We start from the raw sequence: 25,035 nt of genomic DNA, 5'->3' as shown, positions 1-25,035 counted from the left end.
TTACGTGTTTTTTTTCTGTCGTATAACTATATTACGAGTAGTACATTATTAAGTAACACTTCGATATTATATATATATGTATACATGTGTAATATACTTTTGGTATTAGGTTTTTACAGGATTCATTTGATATATAGGACGCTTTTCTGAGAATACAATACATGAATTTTCAAAATAGTCGTTTTGAAAATTGTCGATACGATGTTCGAAAGCCTGCAAAGCTTCATTTCAATCTATATAGCGGCTTATAACTCGACTCAGTGCCGTACGAACGAACGGATCACGTGGATGGGTAATACCTATACGTTTACGTATATTACATATTATGTGCTAGTTTTTCACCAAAATTTCAATCCCCTCAATAAACTTTAAAAAACCTGCTTTCGAGTGGGATTAATTCATCTTTTACAGCGACATAAATGCATTATATTGATATGTTTATACATATATTTTTGTGTACTTATTATATGATATGTATATACCGTTTATTACATTGATTTGATGTAATTGATATGTAGGTGACACATGATAATATGTGCGTTCGGGGTTTCGCGTCATGTTACACAGTTTTATTATTATTAAAAATGATGAGATACACATATATACCTAGATATACATATATTATTACTGCAGCGCGCTACCGAAACCAACGCTATACATAACTTTTTCGTCATAAGTGTAAAACACAGCGATGTGAAGTTAATTTCAACATATACGTATCTATTATGTATATTGTATATACGTGCATGACGAACATTCCTACATAAAATAACATGCGCTGGATATACATATAATATTCATTCTGCTGCAACTATACAATTAATTCATTATTTTCATACCGCAATTGAATGCTATTGCACTTGCACGGCCCATACTTCCGTGTCTTGGAATTAAATAGTTTTTATTAAAAAATAGCATTTGTAACAAGGTAATACGAAAATTAAATATTCATTCATATTTCATAAAAACTCTCATATTTACTTACATTATAGGTATAATCTAATATCAACTATCTTCGATATGCACTTGATATGTACGGTTGGTAATATGTATACTATAGTATAGTCTTGTCATGGATATGTATAATTATACTTACTGGCTATTCATTATTTCATTCAAATAATATGGCAATATATACTATATAATAAACATAACTGATCAGCTGACTTTCAGGGCCTTGTGTCTATTACACGCCTAGCTGAAACCTAGAATTGTACACACACGCGATCATTAACACGAATTCTATATATAGCTTTCAAATTTAATACTGTTGCACGTCAAAAGATTCCCAAAATTTTCCGTCTCAATTATCGTATAATATAAGCTTGATTACTACGATCATGCGACGATTACGTAGAAAAGCTTCGATCTATAATCGATATTTTCGAACGGTATATTATATTAATACATACACCGCAGCATGCTCGGCAATAATTCCGAAATAAATGCCAATACACACATTCGGTGCCCAACTCGAAAGTCCACACAAGTAATTACAAATGACAGGATGATATGTATGTACACCGCTCGTTGCATGGAGCACGTTGTGGACTGTTCAGTAGTCTACCGTAAATCTTAGATAACACGTCATCTACTCCAACCAACGCCCGCCGGGAATTCCTTGCTTTTGTCTATTACCGGCAGAATTTATTTCAAGCAAGTACTTTCGAACGTTACATTGATCACTAGCGGCTACAATGGAGTCTTCGCAACGCGATCCACGATCGAGTTTTGAACCTATGAACTGCCCTGAAGCTCAGCCGATTTCAATATAATTTTTATCTATACATGTAATATGTATATACATATTTGGGTACGTGTGTGTGTGTTTGTATGTGTTGTGTATAATATATTTATTTTTTTATTTATATTTATTTGGTACTAAATATATTTAAAAACAAAATCACTAGGCCTAATAGGCGATGCGGTGTTCTCATTTCCCCGCTGTGCAAACAGCTAACAAGTACGTTATATGTATGTAATGGGTTACCTCCAAAATTATTGCTTAATTGAGACTACGATAATTGTTCTTGGCCACAAGTAATATGACCTCGGCGATGACCTCGACTCATTGATTAGACGTACAAAACGCGGCGCGGAATTTCCGCAACCATTCCCCCGTATTCTGCCGATCTTTGTACGAATCGTATCACGATTACTGTCGTCAGGACCACTATGCTTGAATCTCTATCGCCAAAAACCACGCGGTGTTATCACTATACTATACACGGAATCGCAGTGGCTTTAGAGAACCGTTCATCTTAAGAGCACCAGAAAGCATCCTATACAAAATTGCAGTATAGAATCTACACACTACACCTGATAAATTACGCAATAATGAAAAAACGAAAAAAGAATGAATGGAGAAACGAAGAAACACCGCATCACCAGAGTTATTGTTGGTCACAGCATCCGATCATGGAACCTGGAGTTAGAACGCGGTGCTGGATTGCGGCTGGCGATCGACGTGAGGTCCCAACTGACCCAAAACGCTGCACCCGCCACCTCCGCCCACGCCACAACCTGGTTCCATATCGTCGTCCGGCTCGAGCGCTTGATTCACTCGGCCGTTGGATTCATCTTTGCTGCCGTAGAGTCTGGCCGACCCGCCGGCCAGCACAGCCATTTGTTCACCTTCCGCAGGGTCGGGACCCACGCGCTCTACGTCCTCGGGTATGTTGACCACGCATCGAAATATATCGTAACCAGGCGCAAGCTTGCCGGTCATGAACGCGACCTGAGTGCCGTACGAAACACCCACTAATGTCACCAAAGACATCAACATTGCCATTGTCCTGAAGGGAAATAGCTGGGTGTCGGTCTCCGGTTCGTAACCTGGATAATGAATGAGTGCCGGCAGTCCCATCAGAGGCTCGCCACCACTGATTCTGACCATGAAAGCAATTATATACGCTGCAAGACTGCCGTAGGTGTTGCAATACGGTTTAAAGTGGACGACCATCAGCAGCTGAGGGAACAAGATGACGTACACCAGGTCGGAACACATCGACCAGAGCCCGTATATCGAGGGTATCGTTAACGCCATCACCGTGCTAAGGACCCCGACAACACCGATACCCGTCCTCATCACCCAGATTATCTCCATCTCTGAAGCCTACGCGAATAAATCAGCTTTAACCAACCCCAACCGAAATACGACTCCGCGAACGAAGTGTGGATCGTACGAGAGAGAGGGCTTGAAAATGGTTCGAAATTTCTGTGATTGTGACTAACATTCGGCTACTCACCCTCTGGCGAAAGATGAGCTTGTAGACGTTCCTAGCGAACATGGAACTCGCTGATAAAATGCTACTGTCCGCCGATGACATCACGGCAGCTGAGACTGCTCCCAGGCCGAAGAAAGACACAAAGTCCGGTGTCAGGTATTGGAGAACCATCGGCAGGATCATACTTGTCTCCGTTTCCGTCAACGGATAAGGTCCCGTGTACCCGGTCTCGTTCCACGCTGGAACACCATCGTAAATCGGTTCCATTAAACTTCCGAATAATACTTTCGCATTTTTCGTTACACCCGAAAAAATATTTATGCACTTCCAATTAGTTCCGGGGCACGGCTCAGCACCGTTCTTCTATCGACTATTTATATTTATGTCCCGTCACCCCAAGGCGCATTATCACCGCCGCCCCGCGATGAGCCACATGGCTCAGTCCCACGCTCACCACCCAGTCGAGCACGGTGCTATTATCCTTGCACGATCTCCCCTCCCGTTCCTCCCGCTCATGCGTACATTGTAAATACCAGCACCCTCCACAACAGCAGGGATCTCACCCACGCCAAATGTCAAGTAGCCCCCAAAATACCGCGGGATGGGCTGAAGGGTCACGAGCCCTCGCGACCTCCCCTGGCCCCAGACAATTCCGCAACGAAGCTAATTTAATCCCGTTACAATTGCGACGCAAAGGACCGTATGCCCGTGGTATCCTTACGCGGTATATTCTCAAGCTGTGCGCTATACGTGTGTTTGCAACGATGACTGTCGAAGGGCATTCCGTTGTCGAGTAGTTCAAACATCTGAGAAAACAACTTACGCGTCGCCTTGGCTATGGCTCCGATGAGAACTGGAGGAATGGCCATCAGGATGCATCCTACGGCAGCCACGTAGCTCAGGATTTGAGCCCTGCCAGCGGTCTTCGAGGAGAGAACTCGCTGGAAATAGACCTGCCAAGGTATGCCTCCGAAGACTAGTAGAAGCCCGTAGTCCATGTAGTACCAATATTCCGATGGTTTTACTTCGCCGATCCAATCCACATCCATCGAGCTAAGTGACTCGACCTTGGGGTTCATCCATGCAAAGGGAATGCACATCCACTGGAACAGACGTGACAGAAGTGTGTAAACACCTTTCCTTCTTTTGGCAACCATTATCATTACCGGGTTGGCAGATCTATCGAACACCAAGTCCATAGCATTGATTCGCAAAATGTTCGAACAAGGTGAAAAAGTTGAAGGTGGGTCTGATACGATAACTTGACTATAGGTGGTGCGTGTTCTTTATCCCTTGGAAATCTCTCTGTCCAAGAAAGAAACACCCCCACCCTTCCCCTTCGCCTCTCTGACCCGGTGAATGGAACTATTCCGAGGGATTAACTTTCTTTGACTTCAATCGAACTGTTGGCTCTTTTCATGTTCCTGGCAAGGGAACGCTAACTGCACCCAGGAGATCGACCATGAAAAGACTAATCTGAAAAGCGCCACCTAAAAGGTTTCCTTTCGGCACAACCCATTCAGCTACGCGCAACGTACGATAATCAAAATATTTCATTGTTAGGCAGGCACGGTGGGCAAGATTTATCGAAACGTACAGCAATCTTCTTGAAAATGGATGTTGCAGCTGAAATAGTAATTTTTCAAATTACGGCTACGGGACGCATGGTAATTTTCAACATTCAAGTATATCGCGTGATCCTGTAGAAGGCGGTGTGTATTTAAACGTGAAATGGAAATGAAAGGGTGAAATCTCGTGCTGCGGACCTTGGTAATTTGAATGCACGGAGAAACCGAGCCCTCGTATCGACCCGAAACCTCCGTTGCAATATTGCTGAACTCCGCCATGTTAAATTCAATATCTACACTTTGGGTGAATAAAGAGCCACCCACTTCAGCTCATCAATACTATTTGTAGGTGCATAGCCGTAATCGATAGAAAGAAACCGTCGTAGCAAAGAAGACTTACATTCTATGGAGTTAAGCAATTTATATCATTGTGAACGGTGACTGCTTATTATTAATACATTCAATGTACGGAAAAAGCCAGAGACTTGACAAGCTGTCTACCGAGGAATAATTGCGAGCCTTTTACGTCACAAAGATTGCACATAGTTATCACTTTATCAATGTAGAACACCTGCATTAGACAATTCCTGCTTAACAGTTGCATATTAGCTATCCAGAGAGACCTCAAGGTAGATTTTGTTAGACTTTCAATCTTAGGTATGGTATTCGGCTAGCACATAATCTATATTACTATGTGGTAGTGGAATAATCGCATTAGGCTGATTCTGATATATGTACGTTAGGTAAAACAATCTTGTTAAGCAAATCCAAATTTCGTTCAGTGCTCTCTAAAGGTATCATTTCCTTGTGTTCGGACGACCTCTATCCCATTGGATACTCAAGGTTACACTAATTCCCGACGGATTTTTCTAATCTATTTGCGGTAGGACATCGTAATAGAAACACCGAAACATGCGTTCACGACATTACTCACCAGGCCGATAAAAATGCAGAACAGTTGGATCACGTCCGTATAGGCGACGGAGTAGAGGCCGCCAAACAGAGTGTAGAATACCGCTATACATGCACTCAGAATAACGGATGTCCCCTGGTCCATGTCGATTATTACTGCCAGGGTGGCCCCGAGAGCAGCGAGAATTCCTGCCGCCCAAAAGACTTCGCCACATAGTGCTGGTAAAAAAAGCAAACCACCCATTCTCTCGCCAAATGCATCTTGCAGGGGGTCCAGCATAGTGATGTAACCCTGCTGCCGCATCGGGTTTGCAAAGAATATTCCTCCTGGAAGGAAAAATCTCGAATTAGAAAAACTGAGTTTGCAGCTTGATGCGGAGGCTACCGATTTCGTACGTCTGTTTACGGAATGTGTAAACTCACCGAAAACGAGACTTAGGGCGTATCCGAATGGTGCCTGACACCACACCAGCCCTTTGGTGTAGATAGCCTCGGCTGTTCCGTTGATGTAGCCTCCGCCGACCCACGTGGCCGTCATCGTGAAGATCCCGACGAAAAGGCCGATGGACCGTCCGGCCAGCATCACCTCTTCCTCGGAATCGTTTCCAGCCTCTTTTTTCCTGGCCGCCCATATTCCCACTCCCAAAATTAGAAGGTAAAATAAAACGATGGAAATAACCCCTGCGATGTTGATCATGTTGTTGGGTGATGATAGATCAACGGGCGTCAAGTCAAGTTGATGAAGATGCAAGTCCAAGAGGTTCGGTGCGTTCTCTGTTTTGGGAACGTTTGGAAACCTACGGAATATCAAACATTCAGTCATTACATTTACCAATCCACCCACTTGTTTACCAAACCGAATTCAACATGGCCACGCAAGGAACGTGCAATTATCCGCCATGTTGAATCCTAAGGTCTTGACTCGCGACGTGACCTTCGATTGTGAAACGCACCTCTGAGCACCTCTGGGTGTACAGTCGCGCAGCAGCGGAGGGCAGCCTCACACAGGTACAGGTGGCATGGCCAGGTGACGGCTCTTGGGTATGACCGATGCCAACGAGGATGCTGCCGTCGACGAGGGGTTCGGGTTCGGAGGGCAGCAGTCGCCCCACCTGAGCGAGGTCTTCTGGGAGGGGCTGTTCCTTGTTCTAAACGCGAGGCCGCCCATGGGCACTGATGGCCATCGATTCCTCCCAAACTTACTTCTCTTACTTCTCACTCTCTTACCAATATCGATAATCAGAGAGACCAAAACTATGCCCGTAGATTTTTACGTGACCTCAGATTGTACCTCTGGAATCAGGAAATATGAAAATAAGTTTCTAATTCCATGGTAATCGTTGGGTGTACCGTGAAACTATCTCGACAAATTCTGTTTTCTCGACTTCAACGGGCAATCTAAACGGGCGTATTCTAACAAGCCTTGCAATTGTATGCACAATTTTCGATTACATTTGAATGATGTCATAAACTGATTTCTGCAAGTCCAAAAATCTGACTAATAACCTCGTGGTCGACCTACTTGAGTAACTAGTTAACACCGCTAGTGTAGAATTAGGATTATTAGTGATATGAAATTTCAAGTACGATCTGTGATTTCAACTTTTCAATGTCACACTGAAATGCCAAAAAACTTTATTTATCCACTAACTTGTTATTTCGATTATAAAAAATAACCAATTGGTTGAAATTGGTGGTTTCATTCTGGTAAACTACAATTATATTACCACTACACATATCAAATTGGTAATCACTGCCTCATGAGGATATTTCCACATGAATAATTTTTTTATACCACAACTTGGTTTGCCGAATGTCAAAATACTTCGTATTTAAATCCTTCAGGCTATGTGTAGATAACCCGACAACCACGTGAAACATTCCGTTAAATACCAATAAAATTGATTAATGAATTATTTAAACGTTTGAATCCAAAAACAGTAGCTAATGAAAAATGGACCAACAAACAAACAACGTGGTCAGCCCATGGCTATATTTAAAATATCCCGAGACGGTTTGCCGTCGGGAATCGTTGCTATATTTTCTTGAATCAGCGAAAGCTGCGTGAACGTCAAAATTAAAAATTGAAAACGGTGAATGGCGCCTGCGATAATTTCACTTTAACAAAATTAAATATCCGTCGCTGTCAATCAAATGACTCACATTCTATTCTCTATACATATGTGGACTGGATAAAAATAGACACAAAAAATGATTACAATAAAATACGTATTGATAAAAATACGATAAAAAAAAAAAAAAAAAACTTTCCGTAAAATTTGAAAGTTGAGAAAAAATTTACTTACATTACGATTCTTGAACTATGGCGAGAAACACAGTCAATTGTCACTGTACTTTGACACAAGGTAACGTATAATTCCCTTTTTATTTATTTCATTTAATATATAACCGAAATAACTGAGAGGAACAAAAATTTACTTTATTTTTATTAATTTATTTTTACTCTTCATTGTTTTTTTTTCTGCTTCATCACTCAAATTCGGCGCCGGATTTCCGCGAAATCGTCGACGTACCCGGGCGGCGGAGAGACGGAGCGTCGGTAGGGTCGGCGTCTCTAGCGTCGCGGCGGCCTCCCCGCACTGATAGCTCCCAGCTCGCAGCTAGCTTCGTCGGGCGGACGGATGGAACGAGATATTGATTCAACCCCCGTGACGTCACGGGGGTACCTTCCCCTACCTCGCAATGAAGGGGGTGCGGGGCGTGGACTGGCGAATCTCGAGTCTGCGCACTGGAAGCAGCCCTCCGCGATGATGGTGATGAAAATGAGCAGAATCCCTAGGTCTGTGATCCTCAGCCAAGGAGGCAGCTTTCAGAATTTCCCACGACTCCAATATGGCGGCATATTTTACCTAGAATCGCATAGTTCGTCAATTTATTGCCATTTTTATTGCAGCACTTCTCTATCTATCATTTCTAAAAATTTCTTCTTAATAACTAAACGAAATATATCGATGTGTTCGTAGCCCAAACGTGAATTATTTATGATTTCGTCACTTGGTAATCGCTTCTCACGCTGGTTCAGATTCTGGTATGGCGGCGACGCCGTTCACCAACGGTGACTTCATTTTCCAATTTTATACTCTGGCGAATAGATTTTACGGTTGAGGTGCAATCCGTCAAAACGGTGGCGATGTCTGGAGTCGTAAATGAAAAAGGTTGATTAACAATGCTGAAATTTACCAGTAACTCGCCATTACTTTTTGGAACATTCCGAACAGAATACACAGTCAATTCTGAATCAATTCAATAAAAATGACACGTGAAATGATTGTTATAGAGACGAAAAATGCCGTGGTTCGGGAAACTTCGTTTTTAGAATAAATATACACGGTTAGAAAAAAAAGTCCCAAATAAAAGTTTTGAGTTGATATGACCATTTTTCAATGCATTACTAAGTAAACAGAAAGTAAAAATTACAAATTAGATGTTGCAATTTTTTAAATTTGTGCCATATTCACTAGCAGAAATGATACAAATAACACAAATATAAAACGGACTTGCTGGGATATTGTGTTTAGTTAAATTTTTCCAACAGTATATTATTGAATTACATAGGCTATACTTTTATTCTGAAAAAACTTGGCCTTCCCTCGAAATTCAAGTACTTGGAGATGAAAAAATATTTTTTAATACGTGGGTAATAGTTTTTAAAACGGTCCGCAAAGTTTTTATTTTGAAAAATCATCTTATATCTGTAATAAACGGAAATCACATTTATGAAAAGTAGTAGTCGCAATGACTCAAAGGAATAAGAAAACTACGGCTTCAGGTCCTGGAAGAATTCCACAAAAATTGATTTCCCTGGTGTAGTTTACAGTCGAGCGACATGAAACTCTCATGCAAGCTATGACGTATTAAACGCATGTGGTCTCAGAGCATGGCGTGCAAACTCGACTCCCAAGCTCCCGGGTGAAACTTGTTAAATCTATTTTTAACTCATCCAGATACTAATGTCGTTTTCTGGATTGAAGCAATTCGCAGAAAACTCACGTTACGTGAATTCGAATCACCACATCAAGCCCTTCGGATACCCAAGGATATACTTCACCTGGCGAATCCCCAGCGACGTTAAGATTCTGGGGAAAAAAATCACGCCCTTGGGTATAACGCAAAAACAAATTATGGCAAATTTGACTTTTTTTTATCACGATTGATCCATCGAAATCTTGCCACTCTCCTCGACAATCACTCTTCGGATTATCGCACGCGGACATGGTATATGGTCGGGTACCAGAGTCCTTTAATACTGACGTCAAGACCTAGCTACGGATCGCATATGGGATCGTCACGAACAGAAAGAAAAGACGTAGGCAGTCCATTAATACTCTACTGAGGCTATCTCAAGTCCTCCTGCTCACCTGGTCGATATGACTTGACCTAGTACTCGTGCTTCTCATCGACTCTTGGATTAGATATACAAGCAGGTTTTTCGTTCGATCTTTTTCCAACGTCTAAGTTGCTAGAGATTTTGGGAAACTGTGTTTATCACGGTTGCAGGTAAGCACGGCATTGCGGTTTCGAAAATTTTTATGATCGCAAATTTCCGCTGCACAAATCATGGAGACTGACGGGCTGAAAAATTGATGACAATTTTTCAATGAACATGTACCTACTTTTACAGGGCCAACCATTAGTACAAGTTAATTGTTATAGGACAATTGGATACGGAAGGATGGAGCGATTACTTAAATTAATTTCGGATTTAAACATATACCATTTATTCGATTTTGCAATAAATCTAGAAAGCGTGTAGCGAGTTCATAAAACCAGAAAACGTGCATTTCATGAGGAAAAGTTATTTCATACATCATAATGTGAATTAAATTTACATTGGTTTAACGTAATCTAATCGTGGGATCTATATAAATCATTCGGTATTCTTCCATATTAATATTATACGAACTTTTTACTGACTCCTATATTTAGAATGAATAGTAAACAGCTTAGTGATCTATGATAACTGAAGTTTAATGAATGGACCTGTAATTTGAGGGACCTGGTTACGTTCAAAAAACTACGCCAACATTAAAATACACATCACCCTTAACCTCTATACATCTTACCGAGTTTTTTTTTCATGAATTTTGCTGAAGATATTCTGAAAGGGGAGTAATGTTTGAAACGGGGTCTACAATGAAAATCCAAAAAATCTTATTGTGAATTCTTCTTTAACAGCAAAGATGATATGAAGAATCTTGAAACGCTATTGTACATTCATCTAAAGAGGCTTTTGCTTAAGTTGAACACTCGGTTTCATATTTTCAGGTACACTGCCGCTTTATAATAAATCTTCTCTTCCCACTGTGCACCACGACAAAGACTCTAAACCAATATAGTTTGTTATATCATTAGACTGTACCCAAACTACATATTTTCGTGACTCTTGAAAGGAGGAGAATTATGAACATTGCAGCCCACAAATATTTGAATCCCTTTGAGGATCCAAGTTAACGAGGTGAAATTAGTCGTGAGTGTTTTTCTCCGCCGCTGGTTAAGCCATGGCTGCGACTTTCTCCCAGGTCAAAGTTCAAAAAAACGAACTCCAAGTCTGACGCGTGCCTTTTACCCACGATGGCTCGTGCCGAGAGTCAAACGCGGGTCGCAGCTGCCTCCAACCCCCGATATCCCGACCCCTAAATTGTCCTCGTTGGTGGACAAAGATATTGAACCCAAGCGGCCGTCAACTTAGGTGGATTGAATTCTGTCACGTGGCAGGTGAAGTGGTGATACCAAGGAAGTACCGGATGTGGCGTTATGGCAGTCACGTGGCGCACTATATGCAGGTAAGACGATAACTTCAATCCCCACATTTGCAGTGAATAGAACGCGGGAGATTCGGGCCTCGTGAGCTTTGTAACTATTATTGATTCACTGTTGTTCCAAAGCCAGGAACGGTGAACTCCACATGAGCCGGCCACCTTTCGAAATCGAACGAGGAGCTAATTGAAGGGTCGGTTATGTCGAGTCACTTATTTTTCCGGAACATTCAGTGTTGTCTAAAAATCACACCTTGATAGTATACCGACCTGGGAATATGAACAAGATATGAACAAATAATGGATGAAATTGTCTCAGCTTATTGTTAGACTGAAATCATTGAAAGAATGTGCGCCGTAATCAGCGGGGTTGATAAAATTTTGATTACTAGACCTGACTGTAGTTACTTCAGACGATTTGACAAGTGAGTAAACCAGTAATGTAGCGAATTGGAGAATGACCGTCAACCCAAAGAAATGTTAAAGCTGTACATTCTTCCTACAACCATAAGCATCTCTCCCTGATGTCACAAATTCAAATCGACGTAAAGTAAGTTGTGGTAGTTTGCGAATGTGAACACAGAGTGCTACTTCAAAACCTCATCTCTTGCTATGTAGTATACTATGATCGATCCAGTATTTTTGACTCATCTTAACAATGTTTATAATCCTAGTCAAGGGCTGCCTTGAACATCAAATGAGACCATAGAGTAGATGTACCGGTTTTCGTCACCTTAGTCGGTACTATCCTGGCCATATTCATTACGGGTGATCGAATTGTATGGCCACAAATGGTACTCAAGGTTCTCTGATTTCCGTAAACACAAATTTTTCATCGATAAAGTGTATCAAGTATCAAAAAATTTGGTTTTGTGATAAATCGAGTGATTGAAGAGATTGAAAATCGCATTAACAAATGCAGAATTTAACTATATTTATTCATTCGCTTATAGTAATTATAAAATGATAAAACGAGATAAAAAAATTTGGACGATCTGACTTGAAAATGAATTGAAAAACATGTTTCACATTCAGATTCTGAGATATAAACTTTTGAAAAAATGACTGGCCAAACATTTCTTCGTTACTTTGAGGAAGAGCTGTAAAACAGTTGAGAGGCTTCTGGTTCTACACAAATTTATCCTACAGAATCTTTTCAGCAGAAATTTTATCCAACAGAGATATTCCTGCGCAATAAAAATCTCACAGAGTGCGGTCCTACGGAAAACATTTGACCTAAAAATATTATGTTTATCATTTTAAGAAGTGCCGTATAATTGTATAATGAAATTTAATACACGACAATTGGCCACTGTACTCCGATAAGTCATAATAATTATAAGGCGTTCCTAATTTCAATATATTGCCAACGACTACGAATATTTCTAAGCTTTGAGTATGAATATATTCCGTTTACTCTTGCTATAATTACAAAAGCTAATTGAAATACTAATTGGGACCATGTTTATTTTTAAGCCAGTATGCCTTCCACAATTTCTACCTACAGGAAATGAATACCGTCTTACATCGTGACCCCATTGAGGTGGAAGTGGCCCTCGATGGCTGAACTAGGTCAGAAGCTTCACCCTTTCCTTTACCTGATGAGTTTTACTCTATGTCACCATTTAATTACTCACACAGGTATTTGCACGGTAAAGCAAATGCAGAGGCAAAGGCCAGATCAAAATTTCGACTCTATGAAACCACGTGGAATCCGTTGATTCCTGAATTAGCTGATAACTAAATGAAAATGTTAGTATATCATAAGACATGATCTGAATGAACTGGCCATACTCGGGTTGAATAAAATAAATCCACCTTGATGGAATTTAGAAACGTCAATTTGAATAAGTTAACAGTCAAATTGGATTGAAAATCAACTGTGAAGACAGATATTATGCGAATTCTTCGTAACTCTAGTACTCGTTTACATTTATCCCGAAAAATATAGGTCAGATTTTTGATGGGAATAAAATCATTGGTTTCTTGAAAGTTTCTCCCCCACTACGCAATTATTATTTACAATGTATACTATATTTCTAGGATATTCACACGATCGTTATTTATTGTGATATATAAATGCATTGACAATGGATTTTTATAAAAATTATTGTCAGATTATTGGCAATTACGGCACAATTTATTAAACTATTAATAAGGATACCCAACATCGAATATCATGAACGAATTTGCAATACAACTTCATACGTTTACATAACACAACAGGTTATTTATTCCCCTAAATGACATTTCTTATCTACCTGTAACACACGATAAAAAGTCAACTGAATTGCTTAAATGCAGGCGCGTACGCGCTAAGAGTATCTCGAGTTGCCTAATTGCGGGCGGAATCACCGTGTCGAATGTACCATCGTACGCATTCGCAGAAACACATACAGGGTATTTCCCAGTGAACGCTGCGGTATGTTGGCTTGCCTACCACTGAGGAGAACAAGTATTTGAACCAGTTATCGGTACGTGGCACGTGTAAAGTCCTCTAAAGTGAATATATGACTTGACGCGGCTAAAGTGATTCCGACTCGGTAGGTATATCTGTTATAACTGTAAATAATCAAAGTTTGCGTAATTTTTTTTTATAGGGATAAAACAATCAGTCATTTCGTGAATCGACGTTAAACTCACTGGAACTGCTGTAAGCTAGAAACCAATCGATGGAAATTCGAATTTAGTAGTCAACGATTTAAATACGGCATACGTTCCCTCGATTCCAGAGAGCATAAAAACGACTGCATAATCCTTTCTATTCTATCTTGAATACCTATTATAGAGGAAATCAAGATCAGGAATATCGGATGTGGTTAGAAGTACTTCAAAATTACATTCCAAAGTCTGTTCGACTTCCACTGCCGTCACAGAATCCATCCCTAGTTTCGACAGTGTTCTGTGCAAACTGATAGCTTTGAGGTCCTTCAGCCCTATGAAAAATTAGACACAGTTTGAATAAGTTTTCGAGTTTACGAAGAGGAAAGAAACGTACACATAAACATAAAAGGGTAGTTCTTAATTTGGATTTGAAGTAATTATAATCGCAACACCTCCCAGACTTGTACTGAATTGTTCGAAAGTAATGTCCTTCAAGTTTCGATCTCTCGGGTTAATGAAAACCTTTGCGCGATGAAATTTGGAGTTTCTATAATCAAAGATGATTCTGAAATGTGAAAAGAAACTCAAGATGACAACATTGGTTTTTCTCATTTTGAAATTCAAATTGTGTGGTTACAAATATCCTTCGGCAGATCTACCCGAAGTAAACACAGACATATACAAGAAGTAAATTGAAGTTTAGATCCAACTAGTGGAAGAAACATGTAAATATTAATCCACCTCCACCAAATTAAAACAGATAAATATTTTTGTTATATATTTCTATATAAGTCAACTTCACATAGAGAATATGGAGACGGGCTGGCCATGTTCTACTTGAAACATCATACCAAATAAGGAACAGATATTAAATTTGGCCAACATATTTGAAATTCATACCTATCTGATCCACACTGTGCAGAATTCACCATCGCATCGTATTTTAACCAAAAAATGTATAAAATATTACGGCATAAGAATTTTTACTCGCAGATTACGTATATCTTCCGATGAAAAATTTTCATTTTACAATGAGAAATTTCTTCTTCCGTCCAAAAATTTTTCTCATCTGCGAATCAACCCTGAGTAGTGCACAATCTATCTTAACGCTGTAAGGGTTCTCATTGACCTACAGTGTTGGGATTTCAGACACATTATTTTTCAATATTTTGTGATGGTTTTGAGTGACGGTAGTCGTCCCGACTAAAATTTCTCATCATCCAAATTATGGACGACCTACCATAGTACATGTACTTTCAATAAATTACATCAGGCTGGACGTTGTAGGTAGAGGAAGAAAATGAATACTTATTGACTTGCATGAGTCATTGCAAAAAAACTGTCATTGGTGCATCTATTCGAACAACAATACTGAAAAGGATAAGACTGCAATCGCGTTACCATACCCATTATATTTAGGATTGCGTTGACGATATTTCCAGCCCCATGACAGTGAATAACTTTGTCAGGAACCACCATACTTGATACAACTGGACAGTTCTGTTGTAAGAATCCATTGAGCACTTGCAGACATGAGATAATTCCCTGTTGTAGGGTATCGCTCATAATAAGCTCCTTTAGATTTTCATTAATTTCAGCGACGAGCGACATGTCCAACGTTACCAATCGTCCCTCATTGAACGGCTAACCCAGGCAAGTATAACCGAGGCAAGTTCTCTACTGCTCTTCTCTCGCATATTCTTAACACGATAGAATTTGCCACTCCGTAATTAGTTTGTCCAACATTATCTTTACCACAAGAAACTGACGAGGATATCACAAATTGCTTCAGTTCTGGGCACAACGTTCTTGACAATTTATCCAACTGCTTGGTAGCCTCAGCTTTGGCTCTGAAGGATTTGTTGAATGATTGGACCTGCGGCCCTGGACCCGCTTAAAGAATAGACTCGAATGTTAGTTTTAGAAAAAAAACGATGGAGGATTTGTGAGAAATTGTTTAGCAAAAAAAGTGAAAAAAATATGCAATACATGCATGGGGTCTCTGAGACCCCAAAATTTTATCGTTACTTATATTTTACTAACACAAACAGCCATGATTCAAGCACTCTGACTTCAAGTACGCTAAAGACGGTATTAGGGTCGACTGGACCCCAAGGAGGAAAACACAAACTGCCCAAAAAGGGCACCACCCGCTCGCGCTGTGGTCAACATAAAACACTCAGCTTCTGTGCGTGAGTGATTCCCACTTTTTGAGTCAATAGATGTTACCACGGTTGAGTCAGAAACAAAGTCCTTTATGCAACACAGGAATAAAAGTCGATTATTCCCTTGTTGAATAACGTGCTATTTACAGTCAATTTCTGACTTTCTCTTGCAGCCTCAAAAGACAATGCCCTATGGAGACAATTTTCATCAGGGATCATGTTAACTCTGGGCCATTTTGAATTTTCCAATTTCGAGTTGAGATTCGTAATCAGAGAACTTGAAAACCCCCGAGTACCGAGTTTCATTAGAATCGAGTGAATATTTGAATTTCAATCCGCCATATTGGATCCGCCGTTTTGAATTTTCAAATTTCAAGTTCAGATACGTAATCAGTGACCCAAAAACCACTTACATTGTGAATGCTTCAAGTTACATAAAAAATGATTTGCTCTTACCAGTTTTGGCACAAGACGTTGATTTCGGCTTCACCAGCGGACCGGTTAATTCAACTCATATTATGTGCAGGCACGGTGAAACCACAGTATGGTAGGTGTGGAGTATTCCACACCTCGACATTTAATAGGTATAAATTCCATATCTCACAACCAGATATTTTCAGTTTCGAAAAATTAAATTTTGTTTCAGTTACTTTAATATCAACGATTCTGCGATATCACTTCGACGAAGTAGCTATAATCCATATTCACCAAGGTATAGCTGAAGACTTAGATTTTGATCTTCTTATAAACGAATTCGTCAACCTTAACAACTGCAGAAAAGCAACTTTCAGTCTATTAAAGTAAAATAAAAGTGTACTCTGTATAGAACAAACTGAAAAGTTCAACAGTGTTATTTCATGCTAGTCCAAATCACCTCCCCCCCCCCCCCCCCCCACACACACACACACGCACACACGCACACCTACACTCAGCTCCACACTTGGGAAATATACGTTTCGCCGTACCCGATTGCGTGAATAAGAAAACAACATGCGAAAAAATAATCAGATATGATCATACATGAGTGGATATGACGATACATCCCGTGAAAAAATTTTCTGATAAGCCCTGATATGGCTATGGGTAAATCGTCCATAAGGCATGGATATGAAGATTGGGTAGATCTGGCCTCATATCGATAGATGAAACTGTATGTGGGCATATCTAACGATATATGGACAGATCAAATTATATATTCTATATACAAATATTTCTCACATTTACGGAACATAGACGTACACCCTACACAACAATATCACGCAATAGAAAACATTTAAAACTTCAACTTAGTACAATACATTATACAGAACTACGATACACTTATAACTCAAACGAAGAAATGCATAACGGACCCAGCTATCCTTGTCTGGACGTTCTTATAGGTATAGGATTGATTTTATTCAAAAGAAAGGATGCTTTGTAAATCAGGATCATAGATTATGACAGCTTATATATATATTTATATTACATATTATGACACAATAATTACTAGGTTTACGGTCAGTTCTGGTAAGAGCAACGAATGATTGACACTCGTAGTGTCACGTCACGCTATTGTTCTACATATTTATTTGTTTTTTGGTTGGACAATTAACATATTATCCGTCATATTATTAACAAATTTTAAATTGAGGAAGAAAGGGGGAGGGATTAGAGAGTGAAGTAGATCGCATTACATTGAAATAGGAATAAAAACTGCGTGCCGATAATTAACCTGGATGCCGGCGGGGGAGGGAGTGGGATCCAAAATGGCCGAAACAGAGTGACGTAATATTTGAATGGTCCTGTAAACAGAAGGAGAATTGTATTCCACCAAATATTATTTTCACACTACCAAAAAGTTTTGGTGACTTTACAGTACGCAGAAAACAAATTGTTTTAGTAGTTTCTAAGAAAAACTTTAGTATGACTGCGAAATCAGATATATGCTGTGAAATCATTTTGTAAAGATTGAAGAATGATTTCTCAATTCTTGTAACTGAAAAAATTATAGATTAGTTGTAACTTATACTATATGAATTAAGTGCCACATCAAACAATGACAGAGAAATATGCCATTGTCAATTGACAGGCTGATTCAATGCTATCAGACCACGATTGATTTAATTCTGCTAGATAGATACCTGGAGCCCGTACTAATAACTGTTTACCTTACTCCTCTTACAACGCGCTGCAAAGAGTATTGTGCTACTTCAATAGAATTTTTTTTTTTTTTTATTTACGTAGCTCTGATGATTTTGTAAATTTTACCAATCTCTATCCACCAAATATACTTAGTGAACTGCACGAAACGATTTACTTGAATCTACTAGAGGATATTCAATATTTTGATAATACCATTAAAAAATTATTTTTTCATTAAATGGACTAAATTAAAACCGAGATTTCGTATTTATAGGTATATTTTATTCAATTAAATTTTTTTACGTTTTCGAAACAATTATTTAACTAATTTTGGTATATAGATAGAACAAAATATCGTGTTCCCACGAAAAAATTGTCTACAAAATCCATCTACAAATTGATTTTTTTTTTTAAAGCAAAAAGTTCTCTCTGAGTGTTCCTTATATTATTGACAGATTCCTACTTATTCTTTTAATTTTTTGTCATTGAAGTGTGATAGTCTGATCAAAGCACTCTAACTTCCTTCACTACTGCAATTTTTCGTGATAATTTGAGTCTACGTGTGTCACAGGAACTATTATATATTTGTTAAAAATTCAAAATACCTACTGTAATGGTAGTATCTCTTTATATCTATAAAGAGATCGTGTTACACCCCTGAAGTTACCTTTTTGAAAACGGAAGATGCATGAAGTTAGCTGTTTAAGACCCTCCAAGCCAGCCGTTTCGCTTCGTGGTTTTCGGCGTCCTCGTACCAGCGCTTCGTAGTATTCGTGGTCCAGATCGCCAGGACGATGTTTTTCGTCGTCCAGGTTAACGGAGCCAGCGTATTGGTGGTCCAGGTCGCCAAGAAGGTGTCTTTCGTCGACCAGGACTAACGCTTTCTAGTATTCTAAGGTCTTGTTTCTGCTTCGTGGTTTTCGGCGTCTAGATCCTGAGCGGCGAAGTTTGATGCTCCCAGGTCTGTCCAGGTCCTCCATAAAAAACGTGGGGCGCAAAAGGCCGAGGCCGTGGAGTTCGCAAAGGACGAGGCGAAGTTTGCGCGCAAAGCCCCTAGTTTGAACACAAAGAAATATCTAACAAGGTCACAATATTTGCAGACTGAAAATAACGAACCTCTTCGACGATGAGAAGATTACCAATGATTTTTTTGAAACGACGAATTTTCAGAATTGCAGCAAGCTATTCTGTAAAAAAATAGCCGTGTTAAAATTGACCAATAGTGGCTGGTGTGGACCACTATAGAACAATTTTTGTCGTCAATTCAGAACTTGAACGTCGAATAGTGTTGACACGAAAAAATATTCCACGGAAGTCCACACCGAATTTTTTTTACAGTGTACCAATATTTTTCAATATCATAATTGCGTACCCTCAGCTGCAAATAATAAAGTATAACAAAAATTGTTTGTATCAAAAACAAGGAAATTTTTTGTCGAACAAAAAAAATTGTGTGAACATATAAACGAGTGATCTGTTCTCATATTTGATTGTATTCTGTTACCCTCGAAATGTGGGCATTGTTACGTATTGTTTAATGATTTGAAAATGTCTAAATTTCTTTCCTAAGGGCTGCGAGCGACATCTCTGTCCCAGCCGGCGTACTAGAAAAGTTGTTAGTTTATGATCAATACACAAAGGAGGTAGCAACGCACCTCCAAAACTTTGAGTAAACTTTTGTATTTATTATAAATAATTGAAGTGACTTAAGGCTAGTTTTATAACGACGTAAAAATGGCATTATATGACAACCAGCATTGGCTTTTATCGCATATACGAGACAGCTTTATATTCACGGATGACACGGGTAAGTCTGATACATATTTAAGAAAAATGGAAGAACCGATTGGTTAGGTTATGAATTGAAGCCAAATAACACGTTGTCTTCACCTCGCTTTGCAATCAGCCCAACGGCAAGGTAAACATATCGCTGTCAAGGCCCGTATGAATTGAAATCAACCAATAACGTCGTATTCACAATCACAATTGTACAAATTTGAATAAACATTTCGACCACTGTACTCGATCTTTTGTTTTTCCGGCTCCAAAGGTGCCTGTGAAATGGTAATGCTTGGGGAAGACTTACCAAAACAACTTAAAGCCAACGGGATCCTTGACTGCTATCCAGGAATGGAAGATAGTGACGACGAGGATATCGATGCGATGGCTGAATCTTACGATATACAAATGGGTAAAATAAGTTTCAGTCATTGACACAATTCGACAATCAAGTTTTCAAAAGTGTGTAGCACATCAATATCCGAATTTCTATAACCTCATGTTCACTGATCAATGAATCAATTGCTGCCCTTTTCATATTTCAAGCTACTCCCTTTGCTTTTGCTGATGTAATTCCTGGGATTTGAAAGTCTATTAAATGCATGAATTCTTGTTGATATCGCCTGGTGATTTTAAATTCCAGTTATCCAGTGACACAGGCAAATTAACAATTACTTAAAAATCCATAATATTGACGTAATAAAAATTTGAACTTGTCGATACCAAAAAATATGCCATTTGAAGTGTATGAACCTAATTCAAATGTATTAAATTATAAAATAGTACTTTCGTCTACCACAAGAGACCATTTGAGAAATATATTCTGGAAAAGTTGCAGAATCCAAATTTTTTAGCACACTGATAAGATGGCAATCAACCGGACAAAACTTCGTAGCTTGCTGGATGATTTTGATAGCTGACAAAAAAAATGATGTAATTTTTAGATATGGAATTTGGGCACAGGCAACGCTCAAACACAGCACAGCGTTTAGAGAAAATGGATCTTGAACGAAAAAAAGCTGCAGAAATAAAACACGTAAAGTGGGAAAATAATCCAAGTACTATTTCAGTTGAAACCCAATCCGAATTGTTCCAACGAAAAGATTTTCGAAAAAAGAAAGAAACCAAGACTGATAAACGCCACTCACTATTAGCGGAACAATTGGAAAAATGCCCGAATCTTCCTCAAAATCCTTTCACTGACTATGCTAAATTTGATGGCAGTGTACGTCTCTCAACTACTCAAATTATCATACAAATTTCTATTTTTGTTCATAATTCTTCAAGACTACTTATACTTGGAACTCGGATTGCCTACACCATTGATGAGAACGGATTGTGAACGTAATAATTTCAGAATTATCGCAGTTTCAAGGTATACCTTGGATAAGCTTTCACTGTATAGTATCTAACAGTATACAAAATTATAGAAAATAATTTAGTGACGAATACCTCAGTCATTTACAGAAAAACTGCTTCGTTTTAATTTGTTCAAGAACCACTTATACAAATCAGATAAGTCTTGTAAAAATATTTAAGAAAGTTGGTCAAACAGATTATAACCAATCATAACTATAATAAACAATCTATTCAAGAAATATATTTGAACAAACGATTGAAAAGAAATCTCTCAGTTGCAAAAACTATTAAAATCCGAATTTGAAGTATACGATACAAGTCGCTGAGTAAAATATGTATCATACATTGAAGTAATATAAAAAGATTGACGAATTTATTATTCCCTCAGGAACATATTGGTACACCTGCAAAAAAGTACAGAATATTTATGTCTATGTTGCCCGAAGAACAGCGTATGTATCCCATGCAAATTGTGGTCGTTGCTACAGCCAAAGTACAAGAGTTTATTGGATTAATATGTTACAAATATGCTGCTGAGCATCCTGATAATCCTCTCAAGTTCGTAAGAGAATATTGATTACCGTTACTATCTTTTTTCTTAAATTATACATGTAAGGTGCAACACAGGTATTACCCTGTATAAGGTATCAAACAATAATTAGATAGGTTGTTCAAATGCTATTTTGAACTAAAATATAAATTATCTTGCGTAGGTTAGATATTACTAAATATGGACTGTACATCACGGAAGATGACGGGGAAGTAGATTGGGATTTACCTTGTTTAGATCCAAGAGAAACAATTGCCAAATTTGGATTCACGTGTCTTGGGCTGAAAGAAATGACAGCCAATGACAGAGCACGTCATAATACAGTTGTTCCAAAGACTGTGAGGTATGAAGAAAATCCTAAGGGAAAAGATATAGAACAGAAATCTGTTGATGAAGATTTAGCAATGATGGAAGATCATACAACTGCTATGGAAGCTCCTTTGTATCAACTATACAGGTGTGGGTTTCTATATAAACTTTGCCGAGTAATGTTAAATCACGAGTTGCATTAATGTAAAAGCACGTGGAAATATAATAATTTGTTTGATCTTAACAGGGTGCATATAATAAATAAGTTGAGAGCAAAGACTGAAATTCATTTAGGAATATCTGGAGAGAAAATTGAAATTGACCCAGTAATAACTGGGAAGGGAGCTGCACGCTTTTGGAACCGGCAGCGTGCCGTAAGTTACCACATAGACAACATCGCCTGGTGCGAAATAGTCGAACATAAAGGGCCAAAAACGACGTTCACACTTGTTTACACATCACATGCTAATCATTTGGATTTCCATATGGGTTTGTAAATATCAGATTTCTAACAAAATAATAAGTGAATTTGTTAATCGAGTGAATTTTCTTTATTCAACTTGTTGCACGTTTTATTTATATTTATAAAATAATTCAACTATTCGCAGAACTATTCCATTTTAATGATCCCCAATTTTTATGAAACAGGGTCATCCGGGCAAACCCCTTCTCTGCATCAATCGACATCGTTTAAAAATCACGATTTTGAAGCAGACTCAGCTACAGCAGAAGAAATAGTCCGTAAAATTAATCACATCCTAGAAATACGGAGCGGTACATCGAGAAAAGAATACCTGGCCCAACGGGAGAGAAAAGCTGCTCGGCGAAAAAATTTCCACTTGCACAGATGACAGCTCTGTCAATTATTTTTGTTTATTTTTGAATACCTAAAAAATTGACTTGCATAGGGTGCAACATTGTCGTGATAGAAATGAGAATATTGCACGTCATTAATAAAGAGTGCAAGAAATATCACTCCGATAGAAGATATTTCCGAAATTGGCAGAAAAACTTTCCTGCTAATAAAATCCATGTACGACTCTGAATTAACATTTGATAGAGGTTGTGAATGAATTCTATGTGTATAATGCACCATACCCGATAAGTTATTAATTACTATGTAAGAGCATTATTGTAAAGTTGATTTACAAAGTAATCCATACTCTAAAAGCATCAATATATCAGAAAGATAATTGTAAGTATGGTACACACTTTTTAACGCACGTAGTTTGCATTTTATTGTAACACCTGTGATATATTACGACTAGAAGTTTTTTCATCATTTCAGATTCCACGAATTATTACTTGAAATAATGAAAGTCATACAGAATGTGCTGATTACCTTTGGTAAGACAGAGCAATTTTTATACAACAACAATTGTACATAAATAAACGATTATTTGTTTTATGACCAAAATTTGTTCATACATAAATGCATACATACCAACGGATCGTGAAAGATATGCAGTTTAGAATCCGACTACGCACAAGCAAGATTTGTCTTATTGCAGGCTGGCCACCTCGAACTTTAGCTATCAAACATAGCTTATGATCGGTGTGTAGGTGATGCGAATTTTTGGAGCTAAGCAGACTTCAAATAGTTGTTGTAGTGATTTGGGAGGGCTTGGAAAACTTATTTTCAACTAACTAATGACCGCAACGAGCTATCATAACATCATTTCCATTTGCCACTCAATACTCGAGAATTTGACCTCACATACTCCGCTTCGAGTAAGTTGCTTCCCTGTCTTACAACGGGTAATATTTCCGCAGTACAATCTCCTTGACTAATAACATTTCAATTATTTTGCGCATGGACAGTTGCTCACTTTAAATACTTCACTATACTTGTGTTTGCAAACCATCGAATTTTTATTGGCACACTCATCACTCACTCAACTTCAAACAACCATACTTGCCTTAGAATTAAACAATTGATTAATCATATGCAAAATTGGATTGGTGTATTGTGCATTCCATAATATCCAATTTGATTTCGAAGCCATTATTTAATACTTAGGCTTGCATATGAAATAAAATATAAATACCATAAAGCAAGAATCTGTTCCAACGGTCTAGAGAAAGAAATTTTTGAATTCACACCATGAAAATATTTCAAATAGACTAATTATCATATTTGTGACAGAATTCTGGTTACAAGCTTTTACTGACTCACATAAATATTAATGTTTATGTTCATAGAGACGACGCATGAAGTGCTGGAGTTTGGTACATTGTCAGTCACCTAAGATATGTAGTCATCATCAAAGTTCGATTTCTGTAATCAAAATGTAGTAGCTGGGCAAAAAATTTAATATAAATCTTCAATTTTTTTGGTATATCATTCAAGCATCTAAAATTTTTAAATCCACATTTTAGAATTTACATAAGATTAAAATTCTCATTATGGAATACTATAGAAACAAAAAAGTTGAATTTGAAAAATCATTTGGAAAAATCTGAAACAGGTATCTTCAAATCTCATTTTCTACGACCACCCTAGACTCACTATCATTAGTTAGATATAAAAAAAAAAAAAAATTTCCAGTTATAATAAGCATAAAGTATATTGATAACAATGGAATTATAAAATCATTTACAAAAATACTTGGTAATTTTACTTAAAAGTCAAATTATAGATTTCCCCCCTCTTCGCCAAAC

General features: G+C 38.4%; 3 protein-coding genes across 3 annotated transcripts; 1 reads left to right on the top strand and 2 right to left on the bottom strand.

Moving 5' to 3' along the window:
• Positions 1–1,851: 1,851 nt before the first annotated feature.
• LOC124407531 (high-affinity choline transporter 1) lies at positions 1,852–8,139 on the bottom strand. Its single transcript, XM_046883765.1, has 7 exons — positions 8,014–8,139; positions 6,661–7,000; positions 6,131–6,504; positions 5,730–6,034; positions 4,051–4,330; positions 3,249–3,466; positions 1,852–3,115 (listed from the first exon to the last, which is right to left on the bottom strand). The coding sequence occupies exons 3-7, from the start codon at positions 6,402–6,404 to the stop codon at positions 2,432–2,434; spliced, it is 1,761 nt and encodes a 586-aa protein (XP_046739721.1). The 5' UTR covers positions 6,405–6,504; positions 6,661–7,000; positions 8,014–8,139; the 3' UTR covers positions 1,852–2,431.
• A 6,111-nt stretch (positions 8,140–14,250) lies between these two features.
• LOC124407492 (fatty acid synthase-like) lies at positions 14,251–15,699 on the bottom strand. Its single transcript, XM_046883674.1, has 2 exons — positions 15,495–15,699; positions 14,251–14,420 (listed from the first exon to the last, which is right to left on the bottom strand). The coding sequence occupies exons 1-2, from the start codon at positions 15,697–15,699 to the stop codon at positions 14,251–14,253; spliced, it is 375 nt and encodes a 124-aa protein (XP_046739630.1).
• Positions 15,700–20,002: 4,303 nt separating this feature from the next.
• On the top strand, positions 20,003–23,808 carry LOC124407532 (target of rapamycin complex 2 subunit MAPKAP1). The gene is made up of 7 exons (XM_046883766.1): positions 20,003–20,184; positions 20,428–20,568; positions 21,101–21,381; positions 21,904–22,073; positions 22,229–22,522; positions 22,622–22,863; positions 23,023–23,808. The coding sequence occupies exons 1-7, from the start codon at positions 20,112–20,114 to the stop codon at positions 23,223–23,225; spliced, it is 1,404 nt and encodes a 467-aa protein (XP_046739722.1). The 5' UTR covers positions 20,003–20,111; the 3' UTR covers positions 23,226–23,808.
• The last annotated feature ends 1,227 nt before the right edge of the window (positions 23,809–25,035 follow it).

The sequence above is a fragment of the Diprion similis genome, chromosome 6 (genome assembly GCF_021155765.1).
Source record: "Diprion similis isolate iyDipSimi1 chromosome 6, iyDipSimi1.1, whole genome shotgun sequence".
NCBI lineage: Eukaryota > Metazoa > Arthropoda > Insecta > Hymenoptera > Diprionidae > Diprion > Diprion similis.
The sequence above is the reverse complement of the archived record's forward strand: the minus strand, read 5'-3'. Positions and strand labels throughout refer to the sequence as shown.